The 15,062-nt window shown below is 48.2% G+C and overlaps 1 protein-coding gene across 1 annotated transcript in view; it reads left to right on the top strand.

The window, feature by feature from the left end:
• Positions 1 to 1,810: 1,810 nt before the first annotated feature.
• The window catches only part of NR4A3 (nuclear receptor subfamily 4 group A member 3), a 43,547-nt gene continuing 30,295 nt past the window's right edge, over positions 1,811 to 15,062 (top strand). Inside the window, exons 1-5 of the mRNA XM_023202811.2 lie at positions 1,811 to 2,363; positions 5,601 to 5,774; positions 8,020 to 8,972; positions 12,670 to 12,799; positions 13,263 to 13,435. Coding sequence (XP_023058579.1) covers positions 8,022 to 8,972; positions 12,670 to 12,799; positions 13,263 to 13,435 — 1,254 coding nt within the window. The 5' untranslated portion in view covers positions 1,811 to 2,363; positions 5,601 to 5,774; positions 8,020 to 8,021. The remainder of the gene's footprint in view (positions 2,364 to 5,600; positions 5,775 to 8,019; positions 8,973 to 12,669; positions 12,800 to 13,262; positions 13,436 to 15,062) is intronic.

The following is a 15,062-nucleotide window of genomic DNA, read 5'->3' as shown; positions in this document are numbered from 1 at the left end:
CCGCGCGCCCTGCCCCGCCCCGCGAGGCTTTGAATGGAGAAGGGGCGGGGGTGACCGAGGGGAACCTACTCCGCTATCTGCGGCGCGCGCCGGCGGCGGGTCCCGGCCAACCGCCGAATTTAGTAACATCGCCTGCGTCAATCACGCGCCTCGCGTGCGTCAGCGCAGCGCGGCTCCAGGTCCTGCTCCCCCCCTCCAGCCTTTGAATGGATACAATGTAGCAGCGCCCTCCTTCCTTCCGAAGCTGGATTGGAACCCGCGGCAGTGCAGAGACTCGGTTGCTCTCGGCTGGGTCAACTTTCGGGGCATCCTCCCACGATCCTCTCCGCACCACCCTGTATGAATTGGAAGTGGAGGCGAAGAAAGATATACATGCCATATTTACCTATATGTAGTTTGTTTTCAAGTTTCTGGTCCTAGCTCGAATCTTCGATTCTGAAACGTGTGCTGTCTACGAAGGAATCCTTTATCTCCCCTCGGCGCATCCCATCCCCCCACCGCCCCCGCCACACACACACAAATTGGGACAGGTCAAATATATAAAATGGTATTTGTGATTCAAGCGGACCACATGGGGACCATTCTATCTGCCTTGTTTCACTGAAATATTTTCTCCTCTCCAAAAATTCATTTCTGAAAGAAGTTGTGTTCACTCAGCAGCAACCTTTGGGACTAGGGATCTTTAACTCTGATAAATTTTGTTTTCATCAAGACATTTACACTTAAATCTATCATTTCCAGGAAGAAATTGCTTTCCCTCATACAGTCACCCAGGCTATCAGCACACCATTTCATGACAAATGTGTCCCAGGAGACCAAAGCAAATCCCCTAGCGAGGGACTGACTAATAAATCCTGTTGATTGATTTCGAAATGTTTAATTTGGGAGATGTGGGCGGAGGGCATCTACAACCATCAAAAAGTGAAAGTGCTAGTTGAGAGTTTCATTTCTGACCCGGTGCTGAGGAGGAGAAATGATTTGCAGTAGTCAGACCCGCTCAGCTGTTCAACACGTGTGTGTTTGTTTTATACACATTGAGTAGTTTCTGCTGCAGCGCGCGTGTGGATGATGGATGTGCACTTCGCTGGGTTATAACGTGTCCAGTTAAGAAATCCACGCCGTACGTGTAAAGAAATCAAACCTTATCCCCGGAACCATCTGCATCCCTGTGTGAAACACGCACCCAGTAAATGATGCGGGGAGGGAGGATTAGCCTGGGCGCAGGGGACCGGAGAGACGTAAACAGCTTTAGAGCCTTTGCATGAGGAAAGTGCAGCTGCACCTCAGGGCGTCTTCGGGCTGGTGCCAGACGCCTTCTGCACCGGCTGCCAGGTCACTGAAGCTGGTCAGAAGCTGGCTGGCGGAGCCTTCCCTTTCGGAAGAGCTGTCCTCTCCCTTACCCCCCTCGCCCTGGCTCCGTGCCTCGGGGCAGCCTCGGAGGCGCGCCAGCAGCACTCCTCCAACTCTACTCCACCCGAGCCTGACAGCTGGGCGGTCCCGCCTGACCCGTGGGTAGGCCGCTGCACCCTCCCGCAGACGCACGCCCTGGCGAGCGATTCCGCTGCAAAAGGGCTGGCACCGCGGGTCCGAGAAGCCCCCGGTCGGCCGTGCGGCAGAGTTTCCATTGTGCGGCCGTGCGACTGGCCGAGAAACGCGCGCGCGCGCACACGAACACACACACCCTCCCTCGCACACGCGGAACCGGCTGGGCCAGGGGAGGGAGGAGGAGGGTGACGTAGCGTCCCATGGCGTCACATTGACGTCTCGCATTCCAGGCACTCTATGGAGAGGCCGCTAGGGCTCCTGTGGCATAAATGACGTGCCGAGAGAGCGAGCGAACGCGCAGCCGGGAGAGCGGAGTCTCCTGCCTCCCGCCCCCCACCCCTCCAGCTCCTGCTCCTCCTCCGCTCCCCATACACAGACGCGCTCACACCCGCTCCCTCACTCGCACACACAGACACAAGCGCGCACACACGCTCCGCACTCACACTTCGCTCTCCCGCGCGCTCACACCCCTCTTGACCTGAGCCTTTGCTGGTGCAGCGCGGCGCCGCAGCCGGACGCCCCTCCCGGGCTCACTTTGCAACGCTGACGGTGCCAGCAGTGGCCGTGGAGGTGGGAACAGCGGCGGCATCCTCCCCCCTGGTCACAGCTCGAGCCAGGACGCCCGCGGAACCTCTCGGCTGTGCTCTCCCATGAGTCGGGATCGCAGCATCCCCTACCAGCCGCTCACCGCCTCCGGGAGCCGCTGGGCTTGTACACCGCAGCCCTTCCGGGACAGCAGCTGTGACTCCCCCCCAGTGCAGATTTCGGGACAGCTCTCTAGAAACTCGCTCTAAAGACGGAACCGCCACAGCACTCAAGTACGTATGAGATTCGCCCAGTTAATAAGGGGACTTGCTAAAAAAGTTGGCTTGCTGGGAAGCGTCGCTCCTGAAATTGACAACTTTGAGTGTGGGGTTCCCTCCCTGACCTTGCCGCCCGGCTCCGGCTTTGCTAGCCCAGCGGCCCGTAGGTTCTGATCTGAAACTTTTCCCCTGTAGTGGGCCCGCGGGGATCTCTGGAGCTCGTGGGATTTCTCCCCCACTCGAAGAGGCGAAAAGCCTCTAACAAAGAGGAGGACCGGGATTTGTGCTATAGCGGCTCCAGCGATGTAATTCAGGGTATTTCGGCTCTAGTTGTCATGGTAATGATGCTCTCGGCGGCGGCGGCGGCAGGGAGTTGCAGCTCCGGTGATGAACGGCAGTAATTTTCCTGCCTTTTAAGTAGGATTGAAAATAGGAGCTCTGGTGGGTCCAAGAAAATGTTCCTAATGGTGGCACCGAGCTGGTTCTCTGGAAGGAAGCTTGGGAGGGAAGGGCCTAGGCAGCCGCGGCCGGAGTTTGCAGAGGCACTCGGAGGACCTCAGGAAAGAGGGCGTAATTGTTGGAATGTGGCTTATTGTATTGAAATGAGCCTGGGGTTCCACTAGGCACGTCTGCCTGGCGTCGCTGACATGCCGGTTTACACTTTTCCCTTAGGAGGTAAATTGGGTGTAATTGGCGACTCCCGCGCGCTGACACGTGTGGGGACGGTGTCCCTCTCCTCCGGACCTTGGTTCGGTGTGGGAAAGGCATGCTTTACTTTTTCATTGACAGAACTCGCGCTTTTGGAGAAGTTGCTCCGAGTGTTTTACTCTCAGTAGAAAGGAAAGTTCTCGGTAGTGAGACGAAAGCGGTCATGCGAGCGCAGTCTGCGGAGACTGACTTCCAAAGGCACCTATCCAACCTGTTGGAAGCCTCGGGACAGAGGCGAGGAAGAACGCATTTGTCCCTTGATTTCCAAAAACGTTCTTGGAGATTGCCTTTTATTTATTTCTGCGTCCGGATTCTCCAGAGCGAAGAGCTGCGAGGAGTTAGTAATCAGAAATGTCGGGCTGTGATCCCAGGGCCTTGCGGTGCCGGGAGAGAAGTACAGGGAGCCGTCAGTCATTCCATCACGAGTCCAATGCCGGATCTCCTTTTCCCACGACGGCGAAATATTTTATAGACCCAAGCTGGGGAAAGTAAAAGCTGCCCAACGTAGCTAATGGGCACAATGAATGAAGTTACTTTATTCGAGTTATTTTAGCTGAACCAGATGCTCGCAGAGTTAGTATCAAAGGCTCCTTAGGCCACAGCAACCTCCACTCCCGCTCCACCCCCACGCCCGGCACCCACCCACCCCGTTCCCTGGGACTGTGCGCTCACAGAAATTCTTCCCCGCGGTTTGTCTCGTCTCCCTCGGTCTTTCTGAGAATCTCAGTCTTTCCCTTTCTGTCAGTCTCTCCTTCGCTGCTCTTGCCCCCGCCCAACCTCCGCCCCCGCTCCCCAGGGTTGGAAACTCCGCAGAGGAGCCCCGGTCACAATGGTGCGTTTCACGGTTTCCTCCACACACTTCACCACGGGGAGGGGAACATGGGGGTGTTCCTTTCGTCTGCCCACGAGAAAGAAAGGGGCTTTGACAGAGGTAGTTATTTCTTACTAATTTACAACCCCAAGGCTCTATGCTCCTGGCCCCGGCGGCCGCAAGCCGGAGCGGCGGAACGTGTTTCCAGGCGCTGAGACTTTGCCTAGGTAACCAGTCGTTTGTGGGGCGGAGAGAGCGGCGGGGCGCTGGGCTGGGCTGGAGGAAAGGTGGTGTGGGTCCCTCCCGCGAATGCTGGGCGCTCGAGGGGAACTCCTTCGTTGGGGAGAGGCGGTCCCCGCCCACCCGAGTTCAGAGGCCTCCCCTCAGAGAACGACTCCGCTTGAAAGGCCCTCGGGGAATACGGGACGGGATTGCGGGCACCCACTGAAGGGGCGGGTGGGGGATTGCTAGAGACCCCCATTGAAGATGCGGGGAGACGGGAAGCACACGCTACAGCCGTGGGAAGATCCGCTTCTACCCGCCCTACAGCGAGCGCAAGCTTTCCGTCGGAGCAGCTCTGGCTGGGGCTGGGGGTGGCAAGGTAATCCCCCATTTCCTGGCCGTCGAGGGTTTCCTGGGCCTAGGGGCTCCGAGTCCCTTTCTCTCTTCCTGCAGGCAAGCCCCGGGCTCAGGGGCGCCAGGAGAAGACCCTCATGGCCCCGCGCACCTCAGAGGTTCTTGGCTTGGTTTGATTTGGGGGTTTTTCGATACATGTTCCCACTCTGCGAGCTGCGCCCACCCCGGGCAAAGGGGGCGCTATAGGCCGGAGTTTGGGGCACCTAGTTCCTTCCCTGAGGCCTGCTGAGCTGCGCTTTCAGCTACAAAGTTTCGCTGAGGCTGTGCGCTGAGACGCTGGTCCCGGAGCCGCGGTGGGCGCCCTCAGGAATGTGCCCCCTCTAGGCCGCTGGGTGGCCGGGAGTCTCCAAGCGGCCCACCCTCGAAGACACCGCCCTCTGGGTACAGGGGACCTGCCTTCGCCCGCCCCATCAGCTGCGAACGCCGTCCTCTTCGTCCCCTTGCTTCCAGCGCCAGGCTTCTCTTCGCTGTGCCCTTTTGTTTGCTTGACCCCTGGCCCTTGAAACTCGAGGCTAATAGAAGCGAAGCTCCATTAGCATTTAGAATGAAAAGCGCAGACTTTCTTAATTCCTTGGGGCATTCATGCATTCGTTCCGGACCTTGTGCATTTCCTATGCAACGTGTAAAATTTGTATTTGAGGGATGGGGGCGGGCGGAGTTGGAAAATGGCTTTTTTTTCCGCTGGTGAACACTCACTGACCCCCGTATTCCGGCGGAGCTCGTTCTTCAAGTGTTCTGCTTTCTTCGGTTTTCCTGACTTCGCAAGCTCGGAATCAATTGTGGGGGCAGAGAGATCAATTTCTGGGCGATAACAGGCTGCGCGTTTTTTAGCCTCGGTTCCAGTGCCACAAAATAGTGGTAGGCGCGGTGGGTTCGTACAACCTTTCCTCGGCTTCCCCAAGGCTGTGTGATGCTTTTTGCCCAGGGGGACCCCTGTACCATTAATCACCCTTAATTTTATGATAATTCTTTGTAATTAATGTAGCATTTCTAGAGGTTGCCAACCAATTCCCCCAGTCCCCAATGCGCCCAGCCCGGGTCGTAGTGACCCATCCTGGTCTCACTGTGACCTATGTCCTCTCTCCCCGTGCCTGTAGAGCCCACTGCGGAAGAGCGCAGCCCGGCAAGCCCGGGCCCTGAGCCTGGACCCTCAGCTGTGCCGGGTAGCACTGCCGGCGCTTCACCTCACCGGACGTCCGCTGCTCCTACACTCTCAGCCTCCGCTGGAGAGACCCCCAGCCCCACCATTCAGCGCGCAAGATACCCTCCAGGTAGGTCCGAAGGCACGACCCTTTTCTCCTCCCTGGCCGAGGGAAGTGGGTGGGGGAACCACACACTCGGCCGGCAGCGTGGTCGACCTGCCCAGTGCCAGGACAGTGACTGCTGGCCACGAATTTCACAACACAGGTGGCTTCCTCACGGGAAGCTCCTCTGTATACCACACCCTGTTGCTACTGAGTGGAGCAGCCAAATTAAATTAAGCTTGCATTGCTCAAAATTAATTTTCCTAAGAGAAATACAAATACACCAATAGATTAGGATATTTTACACATTTTTATTTCATTTTTGCTCTTCTTTTATAGCCAGTGTACACATGTAAGAGTTATGGAATCACTTAGAGCAATACTGAGCATTTTCATTTATATAAAACCCAAATCATTTGGGTGCAGAAGTTTGGATGATTGAAGCTGGGAGGGAAGGAGAAAAGCATTTGAGCTGAAAACCAAAGAGTAAATTTGAGTTTGGCGAAAGAACAGATTGCACGTTTGGTTTGTACCACCTCTTTACAAATTTCTTAAAGGAATACTAGGTGCCAAGCCTGTGTGGGCACAATAGATAATGCAGATAAATAGAATACAATCCCAGCAAGCTCATCTTCTAGAGAGAAACCTCAGAAAGACACAAATAAGAGCAATAGGAAGGGACTGGCTGGAAAGAATGACAGAAAAGACTAAGGGAGAAATCCTAGAGGTGCTGAATGGAGAAGGAGAATAGATGAAAGATCAGGCAGTGTTCTTTCTTTTAAATGATTAGCCTTTCATTTCATCCCAGCAACTGGACAGCAAGATAAGTAACTGGACTTCAAACTAGTGAGTGTATTTTTAAGGCCCTGCTTGTTAAAGAAAAGCTTGAACTGGCCTCTCCTCATCACTGCTTCTTCCAACAGGCCCTCATCACCTTTTTTCAAGTCAAGATTTCATCCCATACATGCATGACTCAATCAGATTTGGAAATGTGGGTAAGAGAAAGATGTGAAAGGAAATGTGAAGTATTCACTTCTCTATTAGTCACACCTTTTACACCATAGACTCCAAAGAGGCGTTAAGCACCTGGTTTTCCTTTGGCTCAGAAAAACCAACCACCAGAAACCGCCGTTTTTTTTTTTTTTTTTACCATTTATATTTAGCCATAAAGAAAGGAAAATAATTAGATAAATCATCCACAACATCTAATAATTCTCAGAGCCTTCTCACTCAGTTCAGTCTCTCTGAACAATAGTAAGCACACTAGATACCAGCCACTTTGGGGGCAACATAGTCAAACTGGCAGAGAAATCAAGTCTATTCAGAAACTGCTTTTTTCTTTATCGGGGTACTAATTCTAGTGTCATAAGGAAATACCTATACTAACTTGCCTATTATAATAGTTATAAACTTATCACAAAACAGCCACTGATTTATTAGTTAGAATTGGGATATATGTGTGTGTATGTGTATATATATGTATATATATGTATATATGTATATATATATATGTGTATATATACATATGTATATATATGGGTGGGTGTTTTGTTGCAGCTGCTGATCTTTTTCTTTGCAGATGGTATAAACTCCCCCGAGTCCATTTCCTGGGCCTATGTCCCCACCTAGCTGACTGAAGTTATCAACAGGGGTCCAGTTTGTGCAGGCTGCTAGCCCTATTGGAGGATTGGGGAGGGGGTGGGAGAAAGCAACCACAACGTGTGTGGGCAGCCTCAATTGGCACTCATAAAATGTTAGAATGTCAACTCTCTCCCTTGGCCACTAAATCTCTCACAGGGTAGCTTTTTTTGACTAACTCAGGTTTACAAATCAGTATGTGTGCCTTGGGGGACCAATGGCCTCTTTCCCCCCAAATGAACCGCTGGCTTTCTCTTTGCCCTCCTAGGTGATAGCTGAGGAGGCCACTCCAGTTAATTTACAGGACTCAAAGCCTCTTTTTAAAAACATCTCTGAGCTTATGAGGAAAGACTTCAAGTTTCTCAAATCTGGTAGAGGACAGGGCAAGGGAAGGAAGATAGGTACAGAGGTCCACAGGAGGTCAGGTTTGGGCACCCCTTTGTCAAGAATTCAGCTTCCTTACTAGGGATGAAGTAAATAAGTGTGGGGCTTTGTGTCTGTGCTACCAGGAGGAGGACAGGATGACACTTCCTCTCTATTTCCCAGATTAGAGAACAGTGAACTCAGTGCTGCCTGTTGGCTAGAAAACAAGTGTTAACTTGCTTCTGAGAGACCCTTTTCTCGGTCCCTGCAGATATGCCCTGCGTCCAAGCCCAATATAGCCCTTCGCCTCCAGGTTCCAGTTATGCTGCGCAGACATACAGCTCGGAATACACCACGGAGATCATGAACCCCGACTACACCAAGCTGACCATGGACCTCGGCAGCACTGAGATCACGGCTACGGCCACCACGTCCCTGCCCAGCATCAGTACCTTCGTGGAGGGCTACTCGAGCAGCTACGAACTCAAGCCCTCCTGTGTGTACCAAATGCAGCGGCCCTTGATCAAAGTGGAGGAGGGGCGGGCGCCCAGCTACCACCACCATCACCACCACCACCACCACCACCACCACCATCACCAGCAGCAGCATCAGCAGCCATCCATTCCTCCCGCCTCCAGCCCAGAGGACGAGGTGCTCCCCAGCACCTCCATGTACTTCAAACAGTCCCCACCGTCCACCCCCACCACGCCGGCCTTCCCCCCGCAGGCGGGGGCGCTATGGGACGACGCGCTGCCCTCGGCCCCCGGCTGCATTGCGCCCGGCCCGCTGCTGGACCCGCCGATGAAGGCGGTGCCTACGGTGGCCGGCGCGCGCTTCCCGCTCTTCCACTTCAAGCCCTCGCCGCCGCACCCCCCCGCGCCCAGCCCGGCCGGCGGCCACCACCTCGGCTACGACCCGACGGCCGCCGCCGCGCTCAGCCTGCCTCTGGGAGCCGCAGCCGCCGCGGGCAGCCAGGTCGCCGCGCTGGAGGGCCACCCGTACGGGCTGCCGCTGGCCAAGAGAGCGGCCCCGCTGGCCTTCCCGCCTCTGGGCCTCACGCCCTCTCCTACCGCGTCCAGCCTGCTGGGCGAGAGTCCCAGCCTGCCGTCGCCGCCCAACAGGAGCTCGTCGTCCGGCGAAGGCACGTGTGCAGTGTGCGGGGACAACGCCGCCTGCCAGCACTACGGCGTGCGCACCTGCGAGGGCTGCAAGGGCTTCTTCAAGGTGAGCGCTCGCCGTCCCCTCCCCTCCGCACCCAGACCCCTCACTGAAGGGAGCTTCTAAGTGGGTGTAGGAGCATCCTTGTTCTTCCCTGTTTGAGAGCTGTAATCTGTGCATCGTGCTTTATTGCAGCCCTTCCTAGCACCTTCACATCCATTTTCTCAGGGACTTTCTACTGAGGTCCATGTACAGCAGGCCAGCCCAGACGGACTCCGGGGGGTCCGTGAACCTCCTGGGGGTACACTGCCCTATCAACATTTTTCTGGAGAGCTTTTAGCAGAGTCTTAAAAGGACCTGTGACTTCGAAAATGCAAAAACCTCATTGCTTTGTCTGTCCATCCAGGGTGTCTGAGGGGATAGGGTGTGCGTACCAAGCCCTGGACATTTGTGTCTCATTTAATCCTTACAGTAAGAGCTGGGGCTGTAGAGTCAGACACATCCAAGATTGAATTCTGGCCATTCACTAGCTATTTTTAGTAACAGTGTTTTAAAGGTAGATATTAATTATCCTTGTTTTGTAGATGAGGATGTTGAGGTTTGAAGAAGTTAATCAGCTGCCTCAGGACACCTTCAGAGAAGGGAGATGGAGGCAGGGTACCAACCCATGTTTGTGTGACCCCAAAGTCCACTCCCTTTTCACAGTTCTGCAGCTCTGGGAGAAAGGGACAACTGTCTTCTTCTGTGGAAAGAGGCAGCTCTTTCCATAGAAGATAGAACTTGGGGTCTTGTGTCCTCTAGGAACCTTTCCCTACCTCTGTACCACATACGGTGCCAGATGTAGACATAGTTCATTCCCTCATAGGCCTAACGGAGAAATTTTCCAGGGGGAGGGCCATCAGCCTGCCCCATATTTTACCCACGAGGAAGCTGAGGCCTGGAGCGGTGAAGCCTTATGCAGGCTGTAAGCAGTGATTTAGCTGCCCATGAGATGTTTCCAGCTGATTTCCCCTGACTCCGGAATTCTGCCACTTAGGGAAAAGACCTTGCTCTTTTGCTGTGCTACCTTTTGCTATTGACTCCCAGACTTTATCAGACACTTACTTCTGTGCCATCCTTCTCACTCCCCACCCCACTGGCCATTATTTCAGTCATTTACAAACCCACACAAATTATTCCCTATCCTCTAGTGCTGGACAGGGTAGAGAGAAAGAGGAAGCGGGATGCTGATTGGGTAACTTGGATTTGGGAGGCCAATAGGATATATCTGTGAGCACACCATAATCAAAGAGAGAAGATTCAAATAGAAGACCTTGATCTTCCACCTTCCAGTTGTATCATGTTGGGCATGACGCTTCATTCTAGGCCTGTTTCCATATCAGTGAATAAAACTCAGAGAAGGGCTGTGTATTCAATGAGATGAAATATATATGAAAGTGCTTTATAATCTTTAAAGGGCTATACAAATAGTTCATTATTAAACAAAAGCTATAAAGTATTTGTAAAAATGCATATTTGTGGAGGGATATACATAGCAACAAACAACAGTTATTTTTGATCTTCAGATACCAATCATATCACTACTTTAATTCTACAGATAAACGAGAAAATGTTTGTGGAAAGACTGCAGTATGTTAAGTGCCATACAGATATTTGGGATTATGATGTTTTAAATGCAGAATCTTGGTTATTTTATTTTATTTTTTAGCCACTGAGTTTAGCCATTTTTTGTCTTAACTACTCAAGCTTTATCAGAGCTACTTTCAAGTAACTGCATTCCTTTAGCAGATTTGATTTTTACAGGATTTCAGTGGAAAATGCTGAAGGACAGTGAAACTGGCAGCAGAAGGGGGAAAAGACAAAAACAAGAATTATGAATAATCTACAAATATAATTATCCCTAAATAATTGAGAGTTGACCAAAATACCAGAGTGGTAATACATTCTGAGTCTAGAAATGTCAATTAAGTGTTCCCCAACAGCTTCCCTTTTCTGCAGCAATCCCTTGAAAACAAATCTATACTTGAAAGGGTGGGGGCAAGATGGGGGAGAACCACCCCACAGATCTGTTAATTAAGGGAACCGGAGCAGGTTTTACCCAGTGGCTTTCTACCATTAAATTGAGTTCTTTAAAAATGTGACATGAAGTGCAGTTAATGATAGGAATTCAGTGATTGAACCATAACGATCTCTCCCTGTCCTTAAACTGTGCACACACACAAATGTAAGGAAGGCTTCAGGTTATTGGGAAAATGTATACCTGAAGCAAAATGCCATCAGCATTCAAATTGGCATACAGCCTTGAGGATGATGGCAAGAAATAGAGTGTTAGAAATTACTGCATGTTCAATGAAAGCTTTATTCAAGAAATACACGTTTCCTACCCTTACAGACTGCTAAGAATTTAAATGCTGGAACCTCAGAAGTATGCCTGTGTTTCAGAATTTTGCATTTTAAACTAAAATCACCTACTATGGCCGGGGAGACATGTCTTAGACTTGAGATAGGTTGACTTTGTTACATTAAGTTTTATATAAGCAATCTAGAAACTATCCCCTAAAATGTAATTAAAAGGTAACAGGGTAAAACTGAAACATGGGGGTTGAGAATGACTGAAAGTAAAGGTTGAAAGCGAATCTAGATATTTGAACACAAAATAGATCACGAAGCCCAAGCTACCTAGATTTATTTTCTTTTTTTTTTAATGCAGCCCAGGCTTCCAAAATAAATTTCAACTTTCTGCTCTATTTGGAGTTGTATAGATCCAGGTAATTTCTGAATAGTTTCACCCTAAGTGGTAAAAATACATTCATCTGCGCAAATGTTTTCAATTTAAAAAGCAATCATTTGTTTAAATTTGGAGGATGAAATATGTTTATTTCTCCATGTGTCATTTCCAAATTATATGGATTCTGAAAAATGCAACATCATTTTTCTATCCAAGCTTAAGTTTTATTATGTTTTTTACAATATGGTTATTGAGTCTGTCAATAGACATTTATGAAATGACCTATTAATAGGAATTTTCACTGAAAATATATGGCTCTCATATATCTTTCTTTGTCTCTTTTTTTTTTTTTTTTGTCTCTTGAGGTTTTTTGTTTTCTTCCTTGGATATAATAATGCTTTGTAATAACTACTTTTAAGATTTTGCTTTGAAAAATCAGGAATGGAGTGTTTATCATATATGGTCTTTAAAGATAAAATAAGCTATACAGGTTGATTAAGTGAATTTTTTGCATTAAAATATTATTTCCTATATGTTTTAATTAGAAAAATCCTGATTTTGCTTTTTATGATTTCATCTCTGTTGGGTAACAAAGCCAGTTACTGTGATATTTGACTTACAATAGTGATAGCAAACAAAGTACATCCCAGATAATTTTGATTTTATTTTAATAAGGTCAGCAATAATCAGGGGAGTGGAACAAGTAGAAAATTGTTCCCAAAGGGATATTAAAAGTGGAGATAATCTAATTCTCCAAGGTATGATATGTTGACCTGGTAATTTCAGATATGATTTTATCATTCAGAGTTGGGTGTCTCCTGAGACTTGCTTTAGAACAATCTGAGATGATTTTCATTGTCAGCAGCTAACACTAATAAAATTGTTTTTCCTGCAGGCTAGCGTGTTAGGAAATTAAATTTATCGAATTATACGAATTGCACTGTCGCTTTTCACATTGTAATTAAAATACATCTTGTCAGGTCCTACCTCTTTCCAGAAACTATCAGTTGACTATCTTGTATTATATTTTCTCAGAGAACAGTGCAGAAAAATGCAAAATATGTTTGCCTGGCAAATAAAAACTGCCCAGTAGACAAGAGACGTCGAAACCGATGTCAGTACTGTCGATTTCAGAAGTGTCTCAGTGTTGGAATGGTAAAAGAAGGTATGGATATAATACTTTTTACGCAGTTTGCTTATACATATTCTCAGAAATCACTGAAAAAAAGTTAATATTTACATTGGGATGGTGACTTTTACTAGTTCCTTTTTCCTTCCAACATTTTATTTTTATCATATATATCTACATTTTAAAATGACTGAGGACTATTTATTCTAATTTCTCAAAATTAATAGAGGACTTGTATACATACATCTTTGTTCTATTTAAGAAGTAGACTTTTAGGGCTAATTCATTACCAAATGTAAATATGGGTGGCTTTTATGCTGCTTGTTTCAACTCTCATGAAATCATTGTGTGAATATTATTCCAAACTTATTACCACTTTTAAATGGTTGGTCTCATTAATGATTGCTCGACTGTAATGTGTTTTTATTCCTTTTTGTGATTTATGGTCATTCAGTCCATAATCTTTGAGGATTGTTTTCTTTGTCTCTTTTGGCATCAGTTGTCCGTACAGATAGTCTGAAAGGGAGGAGAGGTCGTCTGCCTTCCAAACCAAAGAGCCCATTACAACAGGAACCTTCTCAGCCCTCTCCACCTTCTCCTCCAATCTGCATGATGAATGCCCTTGTCCGAGCTTTAACAGACTCAACACCCAGAGATCTTGATTATTCCAGAGTAAGTTTTGTGATTTCCTTCTTTCAAATGAATGATCAGGGTCTCTTATTTATGGCTACTAGTAATAAGAGTTGATTGAATGATTTTGTATCTGGCATCATGTTAGACACTTTTCATACTTTTTCTATATTTCTTCATTTAGCATTCAATGCATCCATTGCACCAAATAATTTTTGCCTTATTGAATCTCTAAATGCCTTAACAAATGACCCTGACAGTGCTGCACCTGTCATACACATTGTTGCAGGATTCCTGGTGGTTGTGCCAATGAAAATCTGCACAGGCGAACTACAATTTGTAGATTTCTCTCATGATCTAGACAAAGTGACTACTGTTTTTTTTTCATATTGTGTTCAAACCATCTGGGTGAGCCTCAAGTTATTCTTAAGCAGTTTATCCAATTGCATCAGCATTGATTGACCTGGCGCTTATTTAGAGGGATTAGACCATTGGTGGAGAGGAGCGAGCTCTGGCTGTGACATCAGATGTCAGGAGGACTCGGAAGAAATGCCACCTCTGCTGCTTCCTGCCTGTGTCACCTGGTTCCTGCTTTGGGCTCTCTCCTGCCTACAGTGGAGATGATTACAATATTTAACCTCAGAGGGGTGTTCTGAACACCAGTCGCACAAGAATGATGGTTAAAACATATCAACATTTTTATTTCCTATGGGATATAGTAAAATCCCATCAGTCTGAACCCTGCAAATTCCTCAAAATTTGGATAACACAGAGAAGAACCATGAGAAAGGATTTTCTGAGCAAATGAATAAACAGCTCTGTAAGGCAATTTCTTTAAAGGACTTAGAAAAGCAAAATTCTAGCAAAACAGGGTCTCAATGACTAGGGAAGGGAAGGAAAAAGATATCACAATTATTGAGCAGTTTCTGTATGCTAGACATTGTGGTACATTATCTCATTTAATCCTTTAAACCACCATGAACTGTAGGCATCATTATCCCTCCTTGAAGAAAAAAACAAAACAAAACAAAAAACAACACCTTAGAAATACAGCTTGCACTCAGATAAAGAAATATCAGTCCAGAGGCCCCCAGTCGGTTGATCTGTCTTGGTAGCTACTACCAAACTGCCCTCTCCAGGTCTAATCAGTGTTTCAAGCTTCTGGCTGAATGACTGGCAAACAGTGTGTGTCCCTGCTATGTGCCCTTCTCTTAGGTTGCAGTGTTGATAGAAATGATTAGTGTACCTGCTGTGATCCTCTTTCCCTCTTCCCCACCCTCATTATAGGCTGCGAAGCCTCCTTTCTGCACCTGATCACAAAACGTCATATGAGAAGCATGGTAGATCCTTAGCATCAAAGGTTGAGGACTCTTACTCTGATTATAAGTAGTGGCTCTTGACTACAATCAAGTCTCAAATAATAGTGTAAGAGAATAAAGCAGAATAATAAAACTAAGTTAACAGTTTAGGCTTCTTTGGAATCATGAGGGCCTAGATGAAAATCCCAACACTGTCATTTACTAGCTAAGTGACCTTGAGCAACTGATTACACCTTTTGATTGCTCAGTTTTTCATCTGTGTTGTGGGGTAATAGTAATATCTGCTTCCTGGGGTTGTTTGTGACGATTAATTACAATTATACTTGTCAAAGCTGTAGCGCAGTGCCCTG

The sequence above is a fragment of the Piliocolobus tephrosceles genome, chromosome 14 (genome assembly GCF_002776525.5).
Source record: "Piliocolobus tephrosceles isolate RC106 chromosome 14, ASM277652v3, whole genome shotgun sequence".
Taxonomy (NCBI): Eukaryota; Metazoa; Chordata; class Mammalia; order Primates; family Cercopithecidae; genus Piliocolobus; species Piliocolobus tephrosceles.
Note: the sequence above shows the minus strand (reverse complement) of the source record. Positions and strands in the feature narration are given on the sequence as shown.